This window comes from Podarcis bocagei, assembly GCF_964188305.1.
Source record: "Podarcis bocagei genome assembly, chromosome: 2".
Taxonomy (NCBI): Eukaryota; Metazoa; Chordata; class Lepidosauria; order Squamata; family Lacertidae; genus Podarcis; species Podarcis bocagei.
The window spans coordinates 52,170,932-52,195,523 of NC_138126.1; the positions used below are offsets into that span (position 1 = coordinate 52,170,932).

At 44.5% G+C, this 24,592-nt stretch overlaps 1 protein-coding gene and 1 long non-coding RNA gene across 3 annotated transcripts; both read left to right on the top strand.

Moving 5' to 3' along the window:
• The first annotated feature begins 472 nt into the window (after nucleotides 1–472).
• LOC308580296 (tripartite motif-containing protein 54-like) lies at nucleotides 473–6,116 on the top strand. Of its 2 annotated transcripts, XM_081181615.1 has the most exons (4): nucleotides 475–699; nucleotides 2,072–2,230; nucleotides 2,806–2,976; nucleotides 5,340–6,116. In XM_081181615.1, exons 1-4 carry the CDS (start codon nucleotides 526–528, stop codon nucleotides 5,949–5,951), a joined length of 1,116 nt encoding a protein of 371 aa, XP_081037741.1. In that variant the 5' UTR covers nucleotides 475–525; the 3' UTR covers nucleotides 5,952–6,116. The 2 variants fall into 2 exon arrangements, with proteins under 2 accessions (XP_081037742.1, XP_081037741.1); XM_081181616.1 differs by lacking the exon at nucleotides 2,072–2,230 and having other exon boundaries at nucleotides 473–699.
• Nucleotides 6,117–15,213: 9,097 nt separating this feature from the next.
• On the top strand, nucleotides 15,214–24,390 carry LOC308577212. Its single transcript, XR_014003522.1, has 4 exons — nucleotides 15,214–18,292; nucleotides 19,800–20,067; nucleotides 21,628–21,721; nucleotides 22,442–24,390. It is a non-coding gene; the product is annotated as an uncharacterized lncRNA (long non-coding RNA).
• The last annotated feature ends 202 nt before the right edge of the window (nucleotides 24,391–24,592 follow it).

The window sequence follows — 24,592 nt, forward strand, 5'->3', positions numbered from 1 at the left end:
GATCTGCGAATGAGCTCGCAAAACACGAACTGCATTTCTGGGACTTGGTCTTTTGGTCAAGACTGTGTTGGCACTTTCAAACAATAGTGCAACAGTCAAATGCTGCTTTTCAAAGTCAGTTTCAGGCCCACAGCAATGGTCAACGCCACATGATGAATATAAGCCAATCTTGTTCTTTTAAGTTAATAAATTAAATCGGAAAACTAAGGGTTATAGTCAGTGAAGTCCTACTCCAAGTAGACCCATTGGAACGAATGAACCTAAGTCCTGTCCATTAATTTTAATAGCTTTACTATTGGATGCAACCATAAATACTGAGAATTTTGTGTTTCCATGGTTTGGCAATGACAGACCACAATTCTCAAAGGTCTTCTGCAAAAGTGTGAAACCGTTGAGTTTATGTTGCTATGGAGCTGCTGTGACATGCCTCTGGAAAGGCCTTCAGTGCCATTCTAGAACTTAAATGAGAATGCTGCTGGAAGAGAAGGCAAGTTGAGGCTCCGTTCTTTTGAGCGCAGCCATGTCATGGAGGCATTAGCACAGGTGCTTTCATGTTCGGTGTGCTTAGAGTTGTTCACTCCCCCCGTGCTGGTCCTATCCTGCGCTCACAATTTCTGCAAGAAGTGCCTGGAGAAGATCCTCATCAGCCAGAACTGTAGCCATGTCAATGGACAGTTCTCCTGCCCAATGTGCAGAAAAGTAAGTTAGAGAGAGCTTTGTTTTGCCCTCTGCAATCTGCTTACAGATTGCCCTCTCCGATAGTACGAGTGGGTTTCCGACTGCCCATATTCATGCTACAAGATGAACGGCGAAATATTAAAGCAGAAGCCGGCAGTTAGAGGTATAGAAAGTGGGCAGACGTATAGAGCAATAGCACTGTCGCAAGAAACATACTGCCTCTGCAGATAGCGACATTCCTCATGTAGCAGTTCTAGAGCTGCAGTGTAAACTTTGTGCAAGCTCACAGGGATCTGTATGACTTTTTCATTCCTAACGGGTTGTGTCCCCTGCAGTGCTCAGGCAAGGGGGATTCCATGCGCCTCTCCACCTCACTTCGGCCCCCTGCATGCCTTGTGGGAGCAGGAATCAGAGAGTATTGGGCATGAGAAGCTTTTTGTGGTAACAGCAAGAGCCACAGCAGGGGACAGGGGACCCCCCTTGGGCATATGCTGCAGTGGATACATCCCAATATATACAGATTGCATGTACAAAATATATAACCACAGGCAAAAAAGGACCAGAAATAGAATCACATTTATCTCCCCACTTTGCATGCCCAACAAGCTTGTTTTAACTACAGTGGTACCTCTAGTTAAGAACTTAAATTGTTCCGGAGGCCCGTTCTTAACCTGAAACCTTTATTAACCTGAGGTACCCCTTTAGCTAATGGGGCCTCCTGCTGCCGCTGCGCCGCTGGTGCGAGATTTCTGTTCTCATTCTGAGGTAAAGTTCTTAACCCAAGGTACTACTTCTGGGTTAGCAGAGTCTGTAACCCAAACTGTTTGTAACCCGAGGTGTTTGTAACCTGAGGTACCACTGTAATACATACACCGATGGCTACATTTTAACATTACATTATAAAAATCTATAGTTCAAATAGTCTATTTGAAAAAGACCACATTTCATGACAAACTGGAATTGCTTTTCATTGGCCTAGTTGAGAGTGTGTCATTACTCCCCACCTTGTTCCCGATCACGCCATAAAATATTTTGTGTAGCCGCTCCTGTAAAGATGGAACTTCACTTGGTTTTCCTGTGTTTTGCAATTTCTATTATTGCTCCCGCTTTCTTGTAGATCAGGAGTTTATCTCTATTACCTTTAAATTGGCCTCTCCAATCATTTATAAGGAACATTTTAGCTCACAAGAATTAGGAACCCAGAAGGATACACATACAGTAGTACTAAAAAGAAACTGATGTGCATATCACACAGTTGCAGCATTTAATGTACTTTCACATTATGCCAATCGATAGAAAATCCGGGTACAGAACAATTATGTCATTTCCCCACATTAAACCTTCAAAGCAAAATATTACAGGATGTATTTGTATGATTTCATCTCACTTTCAGATCATACACTTGAGAGGGAGAGGAATCATTGGCTTGCCAAGAAATATTCTGGTGGAGAGTATTTTGGAAAAATATAAGTATGAGCTTGAAAATGTACATGCCAAAGAACAAGACCATTTGTCCCAAATATGTGAAGAACACGGAGAGCGTATGAATTTGGTATGATTCCACCACTCTTCCCCCCCCCTATTCTTTCATGAAACTAACTTAACTGCAGTGCTTTACTTTATTTTCAGTTGTTAATTTGTAATATGCATTAACTGCTAAACATTGCAAAATACCACACCAGTGTATAACAATAACAACACATCAGATAAAAAGAGAAAAGCAATTCTCTAAAGAGAAATCTGATGCTGGCTGATTAAAAGGCACATTTACTTCAGGGCAAACTCAGGACATTCTGCTGTTCAAACATGGAAGGTCATTTGTGCTTTAAAAATAATAATAAGCATCTTCCTGCAGCAAGATTAGAGGGTATAATTCAGTGAGTACTAGACTGGTGCAAGAGTAAATGAAAATAAAACATGAGTCTTTTTAATTTTAACAACAGAAACAGAAGAAAGCTCCATTAAGTTCAGTAGGACTTATTCCCAGGTTAGTATGTAAGGATTGCAGCCTAAGATACAGTTAGCTGACAGCTCTGAGGCATTGTCTTATTTAGAAGCTTAAAAAGTGGTGTAAATTTTTTGTTGTGCTGGAAAATGACATGACATATGTTGCCCATTCTCATCTAGGTATGCCTGACTGATGATAAGCCGATATGCGCCATCTGCAAACTCTTTGGAGAGCATGAGTCCCACAATGTAGCAAAACTATCTGAAGTTTACTCAGAGAGGAAAATGAGATTGATCAAAGATTTAGATTGGGTAAACCAACAATCTGAACGTGCTGAACAAACTAAGAAGGTGCAGTAAAAGAAGCTTGATATTTTTTAAAAAAATCTCACCTGCATTAACAAAAACAATTTTTAATTTTCATGCTGAGTGATTTTTTCCCCTTTTACATTTCCAACAAGGCAATAATAATTTGATAGTCTTTCTGGTTTGGCCCTGACTTATAGGACTTTCAGTGTTAGCTATAGCTAGTATGCTATTTGTTCTTTTCCAAAAAGTCACACTTTTAACGCCTCTGAATGGATACTCGTCACAGATACCAGGTTAACAAGTTAATTTTAGTGTGCTGGGTAAAATTGTCCTGACTATTTATAAGAACAGATTTTAATCTGTCCATAAGAGAGAAGTTACCTTCAAAGACATCACATGTAGTAGTCTACCCAGAGTATAGGTAAATGTGGCCAAGATTTCTCTAAGGCCAGAAGTAGGTTATTGGCCTAAGTTGATGGAAAGCTATGGCTGCCACCTGGCCATTTAGAGCAATGACCAGAACTAACACCACCCCTGTGAATTTGATCCTAATTGGGGTTGGGTGTGTTGTCATATTCACATAGTGCTCCTTTTGTGTCTGGACTGAGATTCACTTGTAGCCCTCACCCAGTCCAGTGCTGACCTATTTTTGGAACTCCCAGTGCCTCATCCATGTCCACTGAATACTGGCCATTGAAAGATCTTGGCAACACCATTTAGTGGCCGAGCTTGCTAGTTTTTTGTCTCCCCTCTCCAACCTCTCTGTGTCATGTCTTTTTAGTCTGTAGGCCTGGGGGCAGAGACTGTGCTATTCTGTTTTTCAAAATTGATATGCAATCTGCTCTGGAAACTTTTCCAGCTGAAGAGTGAGGGAAACATCTTTTGAATGAAAGAATGAATGAAATTGACTACAACACTTCAGATTAGTTAGGAGAGGAGGAACTGGTGAAACTGGATGTGGAAGAAACTGGGTGTTTGTTTGTGAAACTACGAACAATTTGATTACATGACCATATTGTTCTAGTACTAGAGGCAGTGTACATTACCACATTTGTGGTTTACTTTGGGCCAGAAAAGTGATGTTTCCCCCCTTTTCGGATACAGTGTCGTAGCGCCTTCATTAAAAGCCATTTATTTGGAGTTTTGTTATGGCAAAATATCAACCCATGAGAAAGGTAATTGCTTTGCTGCTGCCCCCTTACCTCAGACCACCCCATGCGAGAGAAGCAAAACAGCAGTATCTGCAAAGCTAGGAGGAGGCTCGAAGCAAAAACCAAACCAAACTGGCAAGGCAGCAATGTCACTGCCAGGCAACACCTTGGGGACATAGAAGTCAACTCATTGAGTGTTACAGGGGAAGGGGATAAATAAAAGCTCTTGGACACTTGGACAGCTGTCAGGAAGCACAACCCAAGTCCCTTTCTGGATTTTCTTGGGACTGGATATGAATAGGGATTGGTGGGTGAGGCATACCCGCCTGCATCCATCTCACTGGCCCAGCCCTGCGAGTCCAGGGATTCTTCCTGTTGTTGTTGTTTAGTCGTTTAGTCGTGTCCGACTCTTCGTGACCTCATGGACCAGAGCACGCCAGGCACTCCTGTCTTCCACTGCCTCCCGCAGTTTGGTCAAACTCATGCTGGTAGCTTCGAGAACACTGTCCAACCATCTCGTCCTCTGTCGTCCCCTTCTCCTTGTGCCCTCCATCTTTCCCAACATCAGGGTCTTTTCCAGGGCGTCTTCTCTTCTCATGAGGTGGCCAAAGTATTGGAGCCTCAGCTTCATGATCTGTCCTTCCAGTGAGCACTCAGGGCTGATTTCCTTAAGAATGGAGAGGTTTGATCTTCTTGCAGTCCATGGGACTCTCAAGAGTCTCCTCCAAACACCAGGATTCTTCCTAGAAGGCAGCAAAACACACTTCTTCTCTTCATCTTCTCTGACTATTCTGGTCTTTGAGTTAGAGGACAATAACAGCGGCATAAAGTTAAGATTTCTCAAATATTGGGAACTTTTCCTTCTCCTTTTGTGAAGATGTTATACATTTTCTGTCACCATATGCCATTCCCATATATGGGCAACCACATAGGCAGACTGCACGAAATCACAGTTGACTGTAGGTGGCTAGAGAGTACAACTTCTAAGCTAACTCGTGATTGTTTTGTTAAAGAACAGCATGCTGCCTTTTCAGTAGCAGAATTTGAGTGCAGTCTTTTAGAGACTCATAGATGCCTCTAGAAAAGATTATGCTATTATATCCTCTATATAAGCCAAAAGGCTTTCTTTGCAATGTATCTGGGGATTTCCATTTACCAATAATTGCTTTGAATAATGAAGCTGAAGTAGTTTTAAAAATGTTTAAATTGTACTTTCTGGGCATTACTAAGAAATTCTATATCATACTTCAACAGGAAATTGAAATGCTGATCAATGAACTTACGGATACTGCTGCTGAAGTCAAGGTTGTTATCGATGCCACTGGAGCAGGCTTACTGAAAGGGATCCGACGGAGAATGACTGAACTCAAAGCAATATTAGGCAAAGAGTATTCTATGAAAGTAGAAAACCTTCAGCAGCTGGCAAATAAGATTGAAGTCCCAAGAAACCTTTATCAAGAAATGAAAACTCTCTTGGAACAGCATTCAAATTCAGTGCATTTTCTCCAAGAGGATAAAATACTCAGAAGCAAGATAGAGAAACTTGAAAAAGGAAATTCCTTATACCCAAACAAAAAAGATTATCATATTTCCGTTGGGCAATATTTTAAAGATTTGATCAGAGCCACCCATATCAACAACTATGTCTCCTCTAATTCCGATGAAACACCTACAAGGTCAGATGAGCTCCCTGATGTGTTCAGACCAGAATGTCCCACATTTTCTTTTTCTGATGAAATGTCTAATGAGTCCTTCTACGAAAAATTAATGGATTTTTTCCAAAAAGCAAACGAAACAAAGCAAGATCTTAATCAAAATGTCTCCCATAGGGATAACAATAGTACACCAAATAGGAATGACATCTAATTGGAAACAGAATCAACATCAAGGCAAGCCATGGAATGGGTAAAGCTTTAGAAACAAGACCTCCAAGAGCAAAATAATTTATTAAAAAAAGAAACAGAAACAAATGTTCTTCTAATCGATTTTCACTACTCATTAGCAAATAAAATATTTATAGATGCAACCGCATGGCATAGCATTTGACACATATTGTGTTGGGCCCTGCTAATTAATCATCATCACCCTTACATAATTATTTGAAAGTTTGAAAAAAAAGGTCACTGGTAAAATTCAAGAGAAGGATACCACAATGCTTAAATTATGGCTACAGGATTGTACTTTTAATATTGCTGTCATCTGGCCTCACTAGTTAATTTATAGACTAATTTTTAGAAACCCAAACTCTCTACAACTCCAGTTTACTTTGCTTAGAAGAACCTTTCATAGCCAGGACTATGACCTTAAAGCTTCTAGAAAACTGATTTTGACAGATAAATTTGAGTAAAGAGAATTCATTTCACATATGCTTTAGGACATTTCCACACAAGACCCAGTGTGATCTTAACATGGAATGCAAAGTGGAAGAGATGTTCAAAATTAAAATATACGTTTGGGTCAGGATAGACTTTTTATTCTCACCACAAAGTGATTAAATACTCATCATTAGCAGCAACTGTAGAATGCCAGATAAAATCAACTCCAAAAGAAATAGACAAGTCAGTCATATGCTGCAACATCATAGCCACACGACATTTTCAGCATTTCAACATTTGCTGCCAATCTCCATTTGGGTGATCTGAGGCAACAAAATGGTTTTCTGTTAGTCAGTTTAGGTCTTCAGTGAGACAGACGTAGTGATTTACTGGTGAAGGGGTTAAGTTGTGGGTTGACATAGCAGACGACACAGCGATTTCTCCAAAGCAGCTCTTTATTTTGTAAGCTAGAACAGAACTAAGCTGAGGAGCTCAGTCAGCCTGCTTATATAGAGCTCCAGAACAATGTAACTGTTGCCATTTTCTAAAACTATCCAATCACTGAACGTCACTTTTCGATCCTTCATTTGCATAACTATCTACACTATCCCCCTGCTGGCCCAGGGTGAGAACTTCAGTACATTAACACCCCTCCCCACCGAGATAAGGCGTTTAGTTACAGTCGTAATGGTTTCCTTATATACAGCACTACACGTAATGGTTCAATTAGGCACAAAGGCATATCGGTTACATTTCCCATACTTAGACCAACAGTGATACATGTCCAACAACATAGTCCTTTAAATAAGTTGGGTGCTTGGAAACTCTGCCAGACCGCCGGGGACTGGTAGCCAAGTCCGGGGGGCCACACAATTCTTGCTGAGCCTGTGGTGCGACCCTAGGTGGCGTTGAAACTAAATCCCCTGGATCCGCTGCTGTGGGTGGAGCCTCCGCAAGTGGAGTGGTCTGAGCCTGTGGTAAGTCTGGCAGACCCTCTGAAGCGGCTTGGTTCGGCTCCACGCCGGCAGTTTGCGAGGGAGGTATAGGTGGAGCCTCGCCATCTGTAAGTGTCTCTTCTGGAGCCACGAGCGCAGTTGGGGGCACCACGGTAGTGTCCAAGCCCCCAACCCTGCGCCTAAGCTGGTCTATGTGCCGGTGCCACAAGCGTCCGTTTTCAAGTGCCACCTGGTACGAGTGAGGTCCAGTGACTCCCACTACTGTGGCTGGCACCCAAGGAATGTCCCCCATATAGTTCCGGGCAAAGACCTGGTTTCCTGGAACAAATGACCGTGGTGCGTTGGCACAGCCTGGGGGTTCGGCCACGGCAAAGTCCGGGTGCAGCCGGTCGAGCGGTGACCTGAAGCGGCGGCCCATAAGCAGTTCAGACTCCGCCCTGTGGCCGCATGAGGGGTGATGTGTTGCACGAACAAGTATTCGGCAACCTGCTCGTGCCAGTCTCCCCGGTCCAGGCGCGCCAGTGCCTCTTTTGCCGAGCGCACCATTCTCTCCGCTTGCCCGTTGCTGGATGGATGAAATGGTGCCGTTAGGGCATGGCGGATGCCCAGTCCCAAAAGATACCGCTCAAAAGTGCCTGACATGAACTGTGGTCCGTTGTCAGAGACAAGGACATCAGGACACCCATGTGTCGCAAACAGGCCTCGCAGCACCCGGATGACGGCCTCGGTAGTAGTGGAGGGCATCGGGGCCACCTCCAGCCATTTGGAATAGGCGTCCATCACTACCATAAAGGTCCGGCCGTGAAAGGGGCCGGCCAGATCGATGTGCACCCTCGACCAGGGTGTCTTTGGCGTCTCCCAGGTGTGTCCCTTAGCTGCCGGTGGTGCAGGCCTCGATTCTTGACATGCTTGACAGGCAGACACCCAGGCAGTGATGGCATTGTCCATGTTAGGCCACTGGACGTAACACCGAGCCAACGCCTTCATTTTGACAATTCCCGGGTGACCAACGTGCAGAGCCTCCAGGACGTGTTGACGGAGTCTTTGGGGAATCACGACACGGTCTCCCCACAGCAGACAGCCGCGATGAGCCGAGAGTTCATGTTGTCTGGTTGCGAAGGGCTGGAACTCCGATGCGAAAGGCCCTTGTGGCCACCCCCTCCACACCCAGTTGAGCACACGGCTGATGGTGCGATCCTGGGCAGATGCGGAGGCCACAGTGGCAGCCGATACAGGCGCTGCCGGAATATCCTCAATCAGGAGGAGCGATGAAGCTGAAGCCGGGTCTTCCACAAACACTGGAAGAGGGCAACGGCTGAGGGCGTCGGCATGGCCCATCGATTTCCCCGGGCGATGGACGAGCCGGTAGTGGTAGGCAGCCAGGAAAACAGTCCATCGCAGCATGCATGGTGAGAGGACCGGTGGAGTTGGACGATCACCGGCGAGGAGGCCCAGGAGCGGCTTGTGGTCAGTGATGAGGTCAAAAGTCCTGCCATAGAGGTATTCATGGAACCTCTTCACTCCAGCCACAAGTGCCAGTGCCTCCTTGTCAAGCTGGCTGTAATTCCGTTCCGTCGGAGATAGCGTCCTGGAAAAGTAGTTGAGCGGTGCTTCTCTTCCATCTGGAAAACGGTGACTAAGGACAGCGCCGATGCCAAAAGGTTGGAGGCAAGGACCAGCGGCCTTTATTCACTGTACTGTACCAGCACACTGTCCGATGAAAGGAGAGCCTTGACCACGTTGAAGGCCGCGGTCTCCCGATGACCCCAGGACCAAGGCGTCTTTGTGCTGAGGAGTCGGTGAAGAGGCTCAGCCACCGTGGCTTTGTGGGGCAGGAACATGTTATAAAAGTTCAGCAGCCCCAGGAATGTCTGCAACTCCGTCTTGTTCTTTGGGATGGGGGCCTGCTGGATAGCACGGATCTTGGATGTGGTTGGGTGAAGGCCGGAGGCGTCGATAAGATAGCCCAGGAACTCTACCTGTGGAACGGCGATCTGGCACTTTTCCCTCTTTACCTTGAGCCCGGCCTCTTGGAATCTGGTCAGCACGGCACAGAGGTGCTCGAACAGCTGCTGGTGTGAGTCTGCGGACACCAAGACATCATCAAAATATGGTACCACGCCCGGAAGCCCTTGCAGGAGACGCTCCATAAGGCTTTGGAAGATGCCAGGAGCCACACTCACCCCAAACTGCAACCGACGGCAACGGAATGCCCCTCGGTGGGTGACGATCGTCTGGGCTTCATCAGTGGCATCATTGACGGGCAGTTGTTGATAGGCTTGGGCAAGGTCCAGCTTAGCGAAGACCTTACCCTCACCCAGGGAATGCAGCAGGTGTTAGACAACAGGAACCGGATAAGCCTGCTGCTGAAGTGCCTTGTTGATCGTGCACTTGTAGTCAGCACAGATTCTCACCGACTCGTCTGGCTTGACAGGTGTGACGGGGGTTTCCCACTTGGCGTGGTCAACCGGCTCCAAAACTCCTTGGGCGATCAGCTTGTCCAGTTGTTCGTCTACCTTAGCCTTGAGAGCAAAGGGAACCTGGCGTGGCTTTAGCTTGATGGGGGCGACTTGTGGATCAAGGCTAAGGGAGATGGGCGTACCTGTATATTGCCCCAAAGTGCCGTCAAAAACCTCGGCAAAGTCTTTGACCAGACCCTCAGTCTCTGCGTTAGAGATGCAGTTGATGTCAGTGACTTCCAGGCTGAGGGCATCAAACCAGTCTAGCTCTAGGAGGCTTGGCCACTGACCTTCGACCACCACCAGCCGGAGCAGGCCTGAAAAATCCTTGAAGGCGATTCGGAACCGGCCAACGCCTACCACGGGAATGTCGTTTCCCTGGTAGTCTCTCAGGTGTACGCGGTGAGAGTCGAGTTGCCTTTTGGATAATCTGGGTACCAGTCTTTTGATGGTGCTCCAAGACACGATGGACAGGGCAGACCCAGTGTCGATCTCCATGTCACATGGAGCTCCTTCAATGAGCACCGTGACGTTCAGCTTGCGTCGCGTAGGCGAGTCGGTTTGGCCAATCGTGGTTCCAGACGGGCAGCGGCAGTTGGTGAGAGCGAAACAGCTTTCCTTGGCAGACTGGAGTGAAGACTTGGACTTGCGAGTCGGTGAGGGGGGGGTGTCCAACGGAGCCGATCGGCAGACCTTAGCGATGTGGCCTCTTCTGGAACACTTCCGACAGATGGCGACTCTGAATCGACACTTGGCACGGGAATGGTTGCCTCCGCAGCTGGCACATTCCGGTTGGCCCTTGGACTTCTGTTGGAACTTCCTGCGCTCCCGCTTTGTCTGGTGCACGTCATCGTCTTCACTGGAGGATGCCTCATCACTGCTGGCCTCTTTGTGATGCACTGGAACTGGCTTCCTAGCAAGACGCAGGCTGCTGGACTTGCGGATCTCCTGGGTTCAGCAGCTTCTGAGGCCACAGCCTCCTCAATGGCTTTCTGTAGCGTGAGGTCTGGCTTGGCGAGGAGACGCTGTTGCAGATGGATGTCCCGGATCCCGCAGACGATTCGATCCATCAGGGCATCATCTCAGTCTCAGAACTCGCAGTGCATTGCAGCCTGTCTGAGGGCAGTTGTGTAGTTGTTGATTGACTCCCCCTCTGCCTGGTTCCGGTGGTAAAACGCATGGCGGGCAGCAATCTTGGACGGCTTTGGCGCGTAGTGGTTGCGGAGCTCCTCTTGGAGTCGAACCGAGCGAGGTAGGAGTCCCATGATTCAGAGGCTGGCGCAAACGGCGGTAGAGGCACAAGTGAAGCCATGATTCTGATGCCGGCGTGAAGGGCGATGGATGAACACAGTGCTCTAGCCAGAACAGTCAGCTCTGAATTGGTTCTGTCCAGTGATTTCACTCAGTGATTTCGCTCTGTGATTCAGCTCAGTGATTCAGCTCAGTTCAGAGGATGGCCGCATCTGGCTGTGCTCTGATGTCCATTGATCCCGCCTTCGTCGCCAGTGTTAAGTTGTGGGTTGACATAGCAGACGACACAGCGATTTCTCCAAAGCAGCTCTTTATTTTGTAAGCTGGAACAGAACTAAGCTGAGGAGCTCAGTCAGCCTGCTTATATAGAGCTCCAGAACAATGTAACTGTTGCCATTTTCTAAAACTATCCAATCACTGAATGTCACTTTTCGATCCTTCATTTGCATACAAAACTATCCAATCACTGAACGTCACTTTTCTATCCTTCATTTTCATAACTATCTACAGTATCCCCCTGCTGGCCCAGGGTGAGAACTTCAGTACATAACAGAATGGAACATTGAAATTGTAGTGAGCCAACTCATTATTGTTTCAAGCATACGGCGCCAAGGTTTTCGGGTGCAAATGACACATTTTGAGGCATAGCCGCAGTCACAAAAATGTCACTGATGGTTATTCTTACAGACGTCCTGTATTTCACAAAATGAAACCACAATTTGAAAAACTGAAGTATTTCTGAGTATTGTATGAAAAACACTTGGTCTTAGTTCTTTCTTAACCGCAGCGTAATAATTTTCGGGGGGGAGAGGGGACTGTTTTTGTGTGTGCACAATTGTGCACATCAGATATAGCGTATATATTTCGTAAATCAAGCTTTGTTTTATTTGTGCCTTCAAGACCTGGGTCTGCTTTTCAAATACATGAATGCTGCAGACATCCATAAATTAATTTTCCATTTAAAATGCAATTTATATTTTCTAGATTACTACTTGCATGCATCTCAAAACTAGAAGTTATGGTTTATATGCAAGTGTGTTATTCATGAAAAATATGCTGGTCATGATAAGACACAACTCTTATTTCCAAAGTGTGGCAGACTGAATGGAAGTTACTATTGACAGTAAACCTGATCTTTTAGCGAGCATTTTATACTTAAAGCTGAAAAACCTAGTTATAGAGACTTCCGGGTTGGCACCTCTGGCAATGGCGGATTTCCTCCGATCAGGAGGAACCCGCTCCGTGGAAAACAGGGTCTGAACTGCCACGGTGAGGTGGAGACCCATCAAAAACCACAGGCGGGAGAAGCCTGTGGACGTGGGATTTGGCTGGCACTCGCCAGGGGAAACCCTGTTTTGGGGATCCGGAGCAACGTGGGGTGAGTGGCGCAGTGCTTTGAATCGACTGCTTCTTTCACGGAGTGAAGCCGCATTGCTGTTGCCGGAGAGCGCTGACTTTTTCCTGTGGACAATTGGATTTCAAACAACTGCCCGTGAGTAGAATGGAAAATTGGACTGTGAACATTTTTTAATTAGGCACCGAAAGTGGGAAGGTCTAAACAGGAAGTCCGCCTTCCGTTTTTTGTAGATAGATTGAAGCAAAGACACGGCAAGCTAGAGTTCAGAAAGTCGTTTGTAAAGGACTAAATTTTCATCATTTGAAATTACTGAACCCCCCTTGGAAGCAGGAGAAGAGGGGGGAACCTTTTTTTAGACTGTTTAAACCTGCAGAAGAGAGAGTAAAGAAAGGTGATTTTCCACCGTCTTGAACCTGGGAGCGGGGTGTCAAGACAGACATTTTGGAGAAGTTCATTGACTATGGACAAACGTTTTTGACAGATAGTTAAAAGAATAGAAACATATTGATTCCATTGTTCCCTTTCACTTTTAAAAGGAACAAAATATTGACAAAATATCTGAAAAAGGAAAACTAAATCTGCCTTTTTAAAAAAAAAAAGAAGAGAAAAAAAGACGGATACAAATAGAAATTGCTTCCCCTAGAGGGAGCTTGTGAAACTGTTTTTAAAGTCGAACTGGGGAGTTTTGCAGCTGTAAAAGATTAAAGATCGTGGGACCAGACTTCGACCTTGAACAAGAATGTGCTCAGAGGCTTTGGTGCTTGCCTTTTGCAAGACAAGTGCTTTATTGGAACAGTTACATGAGAAAATGGATTTGATGACAGCTGCGATAGGAAATTTTGGACAGGCAGTGGGTACCTATATAGAACCCACTGAGGAATTAATCCAGGAATGCGCTTTGACAGATGAGATGAGGAAGGAGGCTGTTGCTGGACCTCGGGTGGCAGAGATGGAGGGAGCTGTGGAACATGAGTCGTTGGACTTGATGAATGAACCTGGAAAGAGTCAGACTTGGAGAGATGGAGTTCTGCTTGGCTTGGAGATGGGGGGCTGGATGGACCCCCCTATGCAGAGATGTTTTGACTTTTCAAGTCTGGCTTTAGTCCGGGGGGAGCTCGGAGCTGTGGGGGCCCCTAATTTTGGAGGGGCCTTGAAACATGCCTTTAAATATCACATGGATTTCAGTGTTGACTATGGAAAAGGGGCTGACTTGTCGAGAAGGGACAAAAATATTGTCAAGTTGGAGTCTCCCAGAGTAAAAGGAGCAGAAGACAAAGTAAAGTACAGGTATAAACATGAAGAAGACCTGCGGAAGGGACATGGAAAAGACCTAAGAGCCTCGGATATAAGGTCACCAGGTTGATGGACTAGATGGATGGAACAGAAAGGACTGACAAACCCCGAGACCAGGAGAAGAGACGATGGATGAAGATTGGAAGAAAGTTTTAAAAATTTATTTAGAAAAGTATCGTAAAATTAATGAGTATTAGAAAAATATTGGAATGAAATTATGTGGCTTTAGCAGAAATGTTAAAAAGAATTATGTAAGAATGTGTTATGGTTAAAAGAATTTGGTATAAGTAAGATTTAAGTTTTAAGTTTTAGGGATTTTTATGGTAAGATAAGGTTAAAATAGATTAAGGTAATTTAATGACAGAATACTGCGAAAGATGGAAAGGATTTGCTGAGATAATTAACAACTAGAATACAAAAAAGGGAGGTGTGAGGAGGTCGATGAAGTAAGTTAATGAAAGTTAAGGATTTGGGAATATTGGATTTGTTTTTAAATTTGTTGTATATTTTTGTTTTTTGATTGTGTTGCATTGTGTGTTTTGTTTTTCCTTTTTGATTTTGGTTTCTATTGATTTGTATTGTTTAATTGTTACTTTTATCTACTGTTGTCTTTCTTTTTCTCTTTTTCTTATTTTTTCCTTCTTTTTTTCTTTGTAATTTTAAAATTTTCAATAAATATCATTTTTTTAAAAAAATGAAAAGCCTAGTTATAAATCCTACCTTATCTATGGCAATGGACACATCATTGGCTTGGTTCTTAATATACCTTCTATGAATGTAACACAGTACATGTTCACAGAACAGGACTTTCCCCTTCTGCCCCTTACTGTTGCAGCCCCCTGCAGCGCCCTGCCCCAATTCCTCCCCAACCAGATCCTGGGGATCCAAGCCATTCTTCCACTTCCATTCTCCGCCCTCTACAACAGAGTACTGATCTACTTCACTAGACTGCTGTAAGGCTGAAAGATCTATGGATTGCAAGAAGAGAAATGGAAAAATATCAAAATTACAGAGATGTTTAGGTAGCAGTAGTGTGGCCTGGGGCATGAAAATACTGGATTGAGAGGATAAAAATGATATAGGGTTTCTTCCTTTTTGAAAAATAATCCTTGGTCCTCTATGTGTAAAGTGATCACATGAGAGATTATTACAAACATTGCTGCAACCGCTGCAAAACAACTGTAAAGTGCTTGTTAAGCAATTAGTCATAACAGTGGCAAGTATCCATATATATATATATATATATATATATATATATATAGAGAGAGAGAGAGAGAGAGAGAGAGAGAGAGAGAGAGAGAGAGAGAGTGAGTGAGTGTAGCCTAGGTTTTGGACAATCCACTCTGCCAGAACAGCAGATTCCATGTTTTAATCTGTGTTCTGCTGTGTTAGTACAGTATTTAGTCTGCTGTTTGATAAAAACGAACCAAGCAGTTTTAAAAACAACTTATTTCAAATATTTATTTTTAAATTACTGACAGTTTAAATTACTGACAGTTTAGTAAATTAAATTATATGAGCAACTATATTTTAGAACGAAAGCATTACAACGGCAGATTATGACTGGGCAAGGTGCAGAACAATGGTGTATATACAACAGAAATAGAGGTTCTATTAATTCAACAGTGACTAATTGTCACTCCTTGTTGAGTCAGCTTCCATTCATCTATTGATAGGTTCAAACTAATATATTCAGTGAACAAAAATATTCCACTTCAAAAATATACTGTTACCTGTTACTCTACTAATAATTTTTTTCTCTAGTTCAGCATGTGATATGGCAACAGGAAACCATTTTCCTATTGTACCAATTTTTCACCAATGCTATAATTTCATAGCCAAAAGATAATTTGGCTTATACTATCAGCAAAATTTACTAACGTGAAGTAAAATGATATTGCTTAGTATATAAAGCATTATCTCTTCTCATTCTGGCAATTGAGTTTACAGGGGCATTTATTTCATCTTAAATATATATCTCCAAAATTAGGCGCAAAAGAGAATATTTCTGCCTGTAGGTGTTCATAGTTCTTATTAGGGTAAGGTTCAAGTTTCAAGTCTGAATCAGAGTCATTCAGCTAAAATGACCAGCACATAGCTGTCAACTTTTCCCTTTTCTTGCGAGGAATCCTATTTGGAATAAGGGAATTTCCCTTAAAAAAAGGGAAACATTGACAGCTATGGACCAGAAGCTCATCACATCTAACCCAATTGATCCAAGGCATGATCCTTAATGAACAAGCTCTTCTCTACATGCATGCATAATACATGCAGCTACACACCTCTTCAGCAATATGGGACTCATGCTCCCTCTTGTGATAGAAAACAGAACTGAAGTTGCATTACCTTGCTTTCCAACAATTCAGAGTACTGTAGTTTGGCCCACTCCTGCACTGACACAGCAGTTCATATAATGAAATGGTCCCAGCAGGGACACAAGTGTGGCTTACGCATTTGAACCAGTCCAGAGTCTCACCCAAGGCACAAGAATGAGGGTAACAATTTGTATTAAATTATCTCAGGAGCTGGTATGGTTAGGTAGCCATACTCCTTGCTCTTTGGTTAACTGATTTAGATGATTGCCCAACTACTTGATCTGAGGAGGCAGACCTCACACCTACTGTGGATCACAGAGCCCTCATACTAGTTTTGTTCTCTTTTGCCTTGTATGCTACCCCTGGGAGCTATTTCAGAGAAGTTCGTTTTGCCTGCTGATTCTTGCATCTATCCTCAAGGGTTGAGGCTATTAAGTGTAGGTTAAAAGATGCTGAGAATAGTAAATCATCCTGAAGTTCTCAGTGTTTACATAAGTGGCCTTTTTAATGTCTTTTTCTTGTCTGGTCCATGTCTTGGCCTGAGCTCAAATCCAGTCCTAGTCCTAAACTAAATCCTGCTGTCAATCCAATGTTTTCTGTTCCCGATTCTATATTCTTGTTTTCTGCAATTCTCAGCAACACTGTTCTCTCAGCAATTCTACAGTAGTGAGCCAACACCTTATAATCAATAACTGAAAATGCCACAGAACTGCTGGTAAGATTGATGGGGCACACTGAGCTTCACACAGAAATGACAGGTGCAGTTCAGCTCTCCATAACCAGATAAAAAAGCCAGGCTGCAAGGTTTCACTTTAACAACATTAACTTAAAGTAAGGCAGAGGGAAAACGGAATTTAATATATGGGGTGGAGGAGTGCACTTTACAGAAAAAGGGGAAGGAGGTAAATCAAGGAAGCCCAACCACAATAGTTTGTGTTCCCTCATGTGAACTTCTGCTTCCTTGGCCACAACATGTGCTAAAGCAATTTTGGTATTTCATGAGGTTGCAGTCAAAATCCCATATTCTGAGAAGTGAGCTTGGAACTAAGAAATAATGTTGGTTTATTTTGCCCTTAACCGTTGCATGAAGTAGAGCACTGGCAGATAGCATGAAATATAAAGCACAAAAGTCATGCGGTTCGAGGATGGGAAGAGCACCAACTTTTAGACTAACCGTGAGAATTGAGCCCATAAATATGGTACACTCTGCATATGCAGAGTGTCTTTACAATCTCCGAATTTGCCATGTATTAGGTAAGCTGTAGGTGGTGCTGTATATCTTTTAAATACCAGGTGCAAAGAATGGACACAACAGAAATCCTCCTCAAAATGTATCACGTACGAAAGTGCAAAGTATTCTCTGCTGATTCTTCTCCTGCAATACACTGGCAGAGCTGGCACCCTCCCCACCCCTTGCCATTGCCTTACAGATTAGGCAAGTGGGAGAGAGTTTATCCTTAGGCAAGTTGCAACAGAAGAGATGGGGAAACCAGACGCTGTTGGCCTGCAACCCTCATCACCTCTGACCATTTAGATTCCTCACTGACGGCAGCCTAAGCATCTTGCACTACCCGAAAGGCTAACAAATTTAAAGCTGCATCTCTTCACGGCACTTCTGAGGAAACATGCACAGGGTCGTGTCTATTAACGATGCCCTGCTCAAGGCTCCACGAGACTCCTCGGCTGCTTCTAACTCCTCCTCAGCACAGCCGGCTGCCAGCAGCCTTTGTCAGTGAGACCAAAGCCGCGGCAGCTATCAATTCTGGCGCCTGCAGACTTGAGAGGAAGGTGGGCGGGTTTTAGCAGAGGACGCAGAGAGGACGGCGAGGAGGCAGTACGTGACTCCCCGGCCAGTCCTCGTTCCCTCCGAGTGGGCAAAGCCGAGGGCGCTCTCCCATTAGGAGAGGGCGGAGCCGGGGCCAAGGAATTTGAGCACCAACCAGGTAGGGTAGGCTGACACAGGAGCCCGCACTCCTCCAATCAGAAGACACGATCTTGCACTAGGGCGGGGACACGGGCTGCGTGCTCCAATAACAGCGAGCAAGCGTGGGTGACGGACTGGTCACGCTCCTTCCCTTAATTCGGCACACGCCGCGGGGGCGGAGTTTTTCCATTCTTCCGAGGTGGGGGGGGGCGGCGTCATCAGTCTTTTTTCCCGTGATCCACTGCGGGGAAAGGCGGTAGCGCTGCTGCAGGAGCAGCACCATCGACGGCGGTTCTTCCATCCGGGTCTTGGGTGGCGCTGGGTCATCCTTCTGCAGGTACCGGTGTGTGTGTGAGAGAGAGATGGGGGAATAAGGGAGGGAGCGCTGAGGGAAGAAGCAGCAGCGGTCCTTCCACTGAGGGAGCCGGCGCTGTTCCCGTGCGCGCGGGAGAGGGAAGAGCCCCTCAGGTTACCCCCGAGTTCCCGGCTATGGAGGAGCGGGGCAGAACCTCCGCTTTCCCTCTTCGCGTTCCAGTCACAGATCCTCTCCGCCTCCTCCTTCCCCGTCAGCTTCTCTAGCCCGCTTCCCCGCTCTCTTCCATTCTCTCTCCCCCTCCGCCCCTCCCATTGTCGCCGCGCCTTCCCTGACAAACGTGAGGCTCCGGGAAACCCCGCCCACTAAGCGACCGCCGATTGGCTGCTCGGCGGTCACCCTCCGTTGCTGTTGGCCAAGGGCGCTTGGCTTGTACGTGTCGCGTCACTTCCCGTAGCAAGTTCGCGGTGGGCAAGAGAGAGAGAGAGAGAGAGAGAGAGACCTTGGCTTGTGTGAGGGCGGGATGGAAGGGAAGAGAGAAAGTGGGTGGGGCGCGAGGTGATGCTGCGGCGGGGACTCCCGAGTAAGATGGGGGAAAGCCCCGCCCCGTCTCTCTCCCTCTCGGCACCCCTTTTTCCCGCCTACTGCCGGCCGAAAACCGTCGCTTCTTCCTTCTCGCGCTCATCCTCCTGCGCCCCCCCCTCGCCGCTTCAACGTTCCCTCCCTCCCTCCCATTGGCTGGAACGTTGGGCCCCGAGAGCCCCTGGGCGAAGAAAGGCCTGCGAGGCGGGCGCCCTCCCCCCCCCCGGGCATTCTACGGTGGACGGGAGGGAGGCAGGCAGGGGAGGAGGAGCAGGAGGTGGGCTGTTTCTTGGCAAGCGGCTCCCTTACCACGAGGCGCGCCGCCTCTCCTTCCCGCGCGTTCTCCTCTCTCCCTTGTGCCTGGCATCGCAGGCTAAGGGCAAGGATCGTGCGCCCACCGGTCTAGGGCCTCAGTAGGTCTTCCCTCGGCATCAAATGCCCCTTCTGAGACTGGCAGCAGGGCGGGACTGCGGGGTGGTCTCCTGCATGTCCTTGGGGGCTGGAAGGCTGCATTAACTTTGTATGCGTATGTATGTATGTTAACTTTGGAAATCGGGGAAGGTGAGTGGCTTTCCCATGCTGTGGCCACTGACTTTTTGTTTTACCACCGAGTTGCTGGTGGTTAGGAGGGAGAAAGGGTAGGACGGTTTTGGAAGGTGGCACCTCTGGCACAGCTTAATCCTCAAATTCCCAATTTTAGATGGTGGCTTATGGCAGTTTTTAGAGCTACATGTTCCAAAGCTTCAGGCCTCTTTACGATATGGGGCGGATGTGTTTTGCCCCTTGCAATTCTGCTTCTGGGCTGCGTTCCTTGTTATATCCCGTTTGTGGGTAGGTAGAAAGGTTGCAAAGCGACTCATTTGCTTTCTCTGGCAAAACATCAATTGCATTGGTAGGAAAATATGACCATATAGATTGACAGTCTGTAATAATATCTGCTTCTTTACAGTTGAGGAAGGACAAACATTAGCCTCAGATGTGGTGGCTGGACTTGGCATTGAAGATGATAAAGGAAAGTACTTGGAAACAGTTTTATGGGGTTTGTAAATCCTTGGGGGTAGTTGGCTTGTTAAGCAGTTTGCTGAACTTCTCCAGCTGTCTGGTGTGTGGGAAAGTGGGAAGACAGAAAGCACAGAGTTTCAGAAGAAGGGAAGGAAGCTCAGAGATGATAGACTTCAGGAAACAACTGCCTTCTGGGATACTTGAATAAACATACTGTAGATTGTTAGAAGCAATTTATTTCTTTAGAATTTGATATATATTTAGTTGATAAAATTGTTATTACCAAATTACATTTCATTGATGGACATTAATCAGTTGAAAGTGTAATCTGTGCTTAACGTTAGGTCAGATAAAATTGAGTTTATGAATGGCATTGATAAACAGTATAGAGGAGCTAGTGATATATCTTTTATATACTTGATGCATTTTGTAGTACAGTCCTCCACCAACCTGATGTTCTCCATGTGTTCCAACTGTAACAGCTATAACTCATTGTCCCTGACTAATGATTGTGCTGTTTGGGGGCAATGTGCATTGAGAGTCCAAAAAATCTTGAAGGACACTGGGCTGGGGAAGGCTGCTGTAGTGCTACACTGCAGTAAAATTTGGATTTTGCTAAGATGCAAGTGCTGATCTATGTAAACATAATAAAATTGGCTTTGATGCTGGAGACGTTCATTCAGTTTTAGAACTTGCAAAACTGAATATAGGGTGCTTGAGACAATTCCATCTCTGACTAAGCAGGGTTGGAACTGACAAGAAGCTAAACAGAAGACTGGAGAATAAAGTTTGTATAGCAGCTTTCACAGTAGTGGTTGGATCATTAAATTATGTGTGTTTCAAGAAATAATAAACTAGTGCAAAGCAGGGTAAAACTTTGCAAGGCAAACTAGGGCCAAATGGTTACTTTTCATTTTAACGTGAATTAATTAATGTGAGTTGGGTTTGGTCCAGACTTTGGGCATCTGCCTGAGAACTCGTAGATTATGACACCAGTGCTGCATCCACTGTTTCTCCCAGCCTGGTTCTTACTGCTGTTACATTTCTTGGAGAAACACATTAGGGTATTGTGGGAAATCTAAATGGTGAGTGTTTCACAGCCACTTTAGATTATTCCACTGCTTCTGCCAGTAAACCTGTTTTGGGTGTGTTTCCATTGGTATACTTCCCCCATCATCTTCCCAGGGCATGTGGGGGTGGCAGGAGGCTTTTTTTAGGTCTTAGCAGATCAGTGCCTCTTCTCATCTGCCATGTGAACACTCCCTCATTTTCCTTTCTGCCTTTAGAGTACTGACAGTGGAGGCCTAATACTGATAGTCCTCTCCATAACAGCTAGGATGGGACTTTTATTCTGGGAATGGGCCTCCCTCTCCACCTGCAGAGGGAGACCTGAAAATTTTTATTGCTATCCACACAAAAATACAGAATTGCTTTAAAATATTTTAGGTACTATTATTTGAGTCATCATCAAGGCCCAGTGCTTTGGTTTCTGTGCATGTCTAATGAGAACAATTTAAGAAAATGCACAAGAAATTGTAGATGTTTTAATTAAAAGCAGTTGTTCAGTAAGGAGATGTGACTGAATCATACTGTAAAATAATCATTTTAAAAGTCAATTTAACTGCATATGATAAAAGATTCCAATTATTTTTGTTCTGAGTACTACTTATATGGAGTATGCTTTTAGAGATTTAAATATTGCTGTGATATAATGCTCCAGAAATTTTAAAATTTTATTTTAAAATGTATGTTATATTTCCTTGCTTTGAGGATAGTGGGTTGCCTCTGTTTCTTCTGTGAATAGGAGAACTCCTTACATTAATGCAAGGGATGAATATCCAGAGAAGGCTCCCAAAGAAGAAAGAGGAGGTAATTTTTGTTGAGTCTTTGTAACCTCGCACCACCTCTTCCACTGTTCCAGAAGCTCTCTGAAAACCAGAATTTCAGAGAGGAGAAGGAATAGTAAAAAATCATCTTACCCCTCATCTTCCAGTGAGTGTATCTTGTGGATAGAGTTCCACTAATGGGAACTCTGGATTCAAGCCATTATAACTAATAAACCCCCCCACAAATAAGATAGCGACATCATTCTATTCTCAGCAGTAAAGAGAAATTAAACCAAATTATACCTTCTTTTTGTGCTGGTATGATTCAGCCATTAGAAAAATGTGGGATGATATTTCCTAATAGCTTATCCCTGACTACATTGAACAGAAAGTTTCCTCTGAAGTCCTCCTTGGTATGTCATGAAGAGCTTCATATAGCAATCAGATTTTTTTTAATATTCAAAAGCTGACTACATTATAGAGATTTTTAGCTTCTTCCAGTAAAGGAGTAGGAATGTTCTTGAGTTCCAAAAATAGGAAACTAAAAAAAAAAACCCCACAACTTGTTGCATTTAATTACATTCCAAAATTCACTTGTCAAATTCTTTTGAGTATAGGCAGTATTGATTTCTGAACTGCATCTTCCTTTAGAATAAGCTGGAGGATTGATTTCCTGCACTACTTGTGTAATATTATGACACCATATAGTTGAAGTTTATATTTTTTGGGAGGGTTTTTCATTAACCTTTCTTCCTCCTTTCAGGTTTGAGTGGGGAACAGGAAGAAGAATATTGTATTGTAGTTCCTTTGCTTGAACATTTGCAGTCTACTGAATGCTGCTATCCAGAGAAGTGTCTACGGTTTAACCATTCTTTTATCCATCAGCTATTTGTTGTGTGTTAAAAAGTATTGAAATGACTTGGCCTATTATAAGCATTCAGGTAAACTTGTTCTTTTTAAGAACATAATCAACATACCTTAAGTGAAGATACCTGCGCTGTGGGATGAGGTAGTAGGTTGTATAGTTTTTAGGGTCATACCCACCACTGGGAGATAACTATACAGTCTACTGTCTTTCCTAAAGAGGCAGACAATCATCAATGATATCTGTATGGCTTCGTTACTGGCTATACGATTACAACTGGGAGGCTGTAATGATGGCTCACCGGACACATTTGTCAAGGAAATGTGGACTCAAAGAGTTGGATCCTGAGGAACATGAGTGGAAAGAAGCTTGTGGAAAGGGACTTCTATCATCTCCTCACCATCTGTTCCTTCTTAGAGTCAGGGGGCCTCCTGAAAGGTGTGAACTGTGTGGGGAGCAGACCTGAATTGGCCAGAGGTACCTTGTGCAAAGTGTGCCTTTATCCAATGATGATGTTTTCCCTTCTCTGAGCCAGGGCCAATAGGCAAAGTTGAGGCATCCTCCTCAGGAGGCAGCCCCCACCTCATTCTCCCAAGCTAGTCTGCTGCCCTGGGCAAAATAGAGGAAACGGTTCTGAAGTAAGATGTGCCTGCCAGTCCAGCTGGATCTTTATATGAAATGGAACTGTATCATTTGTTTAGGGCAGCAAATTGTATTGGGCTGGCCCACTGGTACCCTATTCCGCACTGTTTAGGATATCCTTCCAGAGAGGCTTTTTGTGAAGCGCAGGTGAGAGGAGATGGAGATGTCCCCATCTGCAAGTAAGTCTCAGGATCCAGTCCATGGGCAGGTAGAGTCAGAACAAATTAACTGGAAATAGAACCCTTCTAAATATATTTCTCTTATCAGGTTGAGGTAGTAGATTGTATAGTTGTAGGGCAGTTATTTTGCCCTCTTCAGGAGATAACTATACAATCTATTGCCTTCCTTGAGGAGTAAAAATTCTGCAGTGTTTTTGCTGAGTTTACCAGCAACCTTGGTGGGACCTCTCTTAATGTAAAATAAATGCAATGATTTGCACAGATGATCTGTAACTAAATGCAACTCTATTTTTCAGCATTAATTTGATCATTTCAGGAATCTGCATCTTGAAAATATGTGCCACTTGGTTTGATCTGAGTTGGATTAAAAAAAACAAGTGTTTTGTTTAAGTTTAATTGGGAGGATATTAAGTATGTATACTATTAATGATATAACAAAGGACTAACAGTGAATGGCTTTGTACTTACGTAGCAAGTGGTTCACCTTCTATAGTAATTGAACACATACCATTGTGATACAGCATCTTGCCTTATGTTGTATAAAGTTTGTCTTTCACTACAGCTAATCTTTTTCTTTTCTTTTTTGAAGGATTGCTGAAGAAGTGGTGGGTTCCTAGGAAGAGGTAGTAGGTTGCATAGTTTTAGGGCAGTGGTTTTGCCCGCAAGGAGTTAACTATACAACCTGCTGCCTTTCTTAGGGCTTTAATATTACAACAGGATGATATTGGCTCAGTTTTAAATCTTCCTTCACTAGGTTGTGGTTTAAGGTTTGGAATACTTGCTAGAAAAGTTTTGTTCACTGAGCAAGCCAAAAAATATGGGGAAACCTTGAGCTACCTTTTAGCCTACAGAATGTATCTTTGGCTTCTTGCTAAGAGAATTCTATGGTACAAAGTATTCTATCCAAACTGAGTAGAAAAGAAAATGGTGTAATGGTTTAAACTCTCAAGGCTCCGAAGTGTCATATGTTTAAGAAGTACTTAAGAAAGTAAACTAGGCTGCTCAATAAACGGCTTTGTGGTGGTACATTCTGTTTCCTGTTTTATGTTGCCTTTCTCCAACACCCCAGTAGATAAAACTGTAAAATGAGATTTTAATGAACAGTGTTGATTATCTAACTGTAGTGTTCACATGTGTCCAATTTTTCAGCATGGCATTTTGGCAAGAGTCTGTAATTCTCCTTGAAGCAGCTGCTCCATATAAGCTGTGCTGCTCTTGCTAGGGCCTT

Excerpts from the sequence above, each read along its gene's own strand:
- LOC308580296 (XM_081181615.1), top strand. The coding sequence starts at position 526 with ATGGAGGCATTAGCACAGGTGCTTTCATGTTCGGTGTGCTTAGAGTTG. Across the intron at positions 700-2,071 it reads CCTGCCCAATGTGCAGAAAA|ATCATACACTTGAGAGGGAG; the intron begins GTAAGTTAGAGA and ends TCTCACTTTCAG. Across the intron at positions 2,977-5,339 it reads GTGCTGAACAAACTAAGAAG|GAAATTGAAATGCTGATCAA; the intron begins GTGCAGTAAAAG and ends ATACTTCAACAG.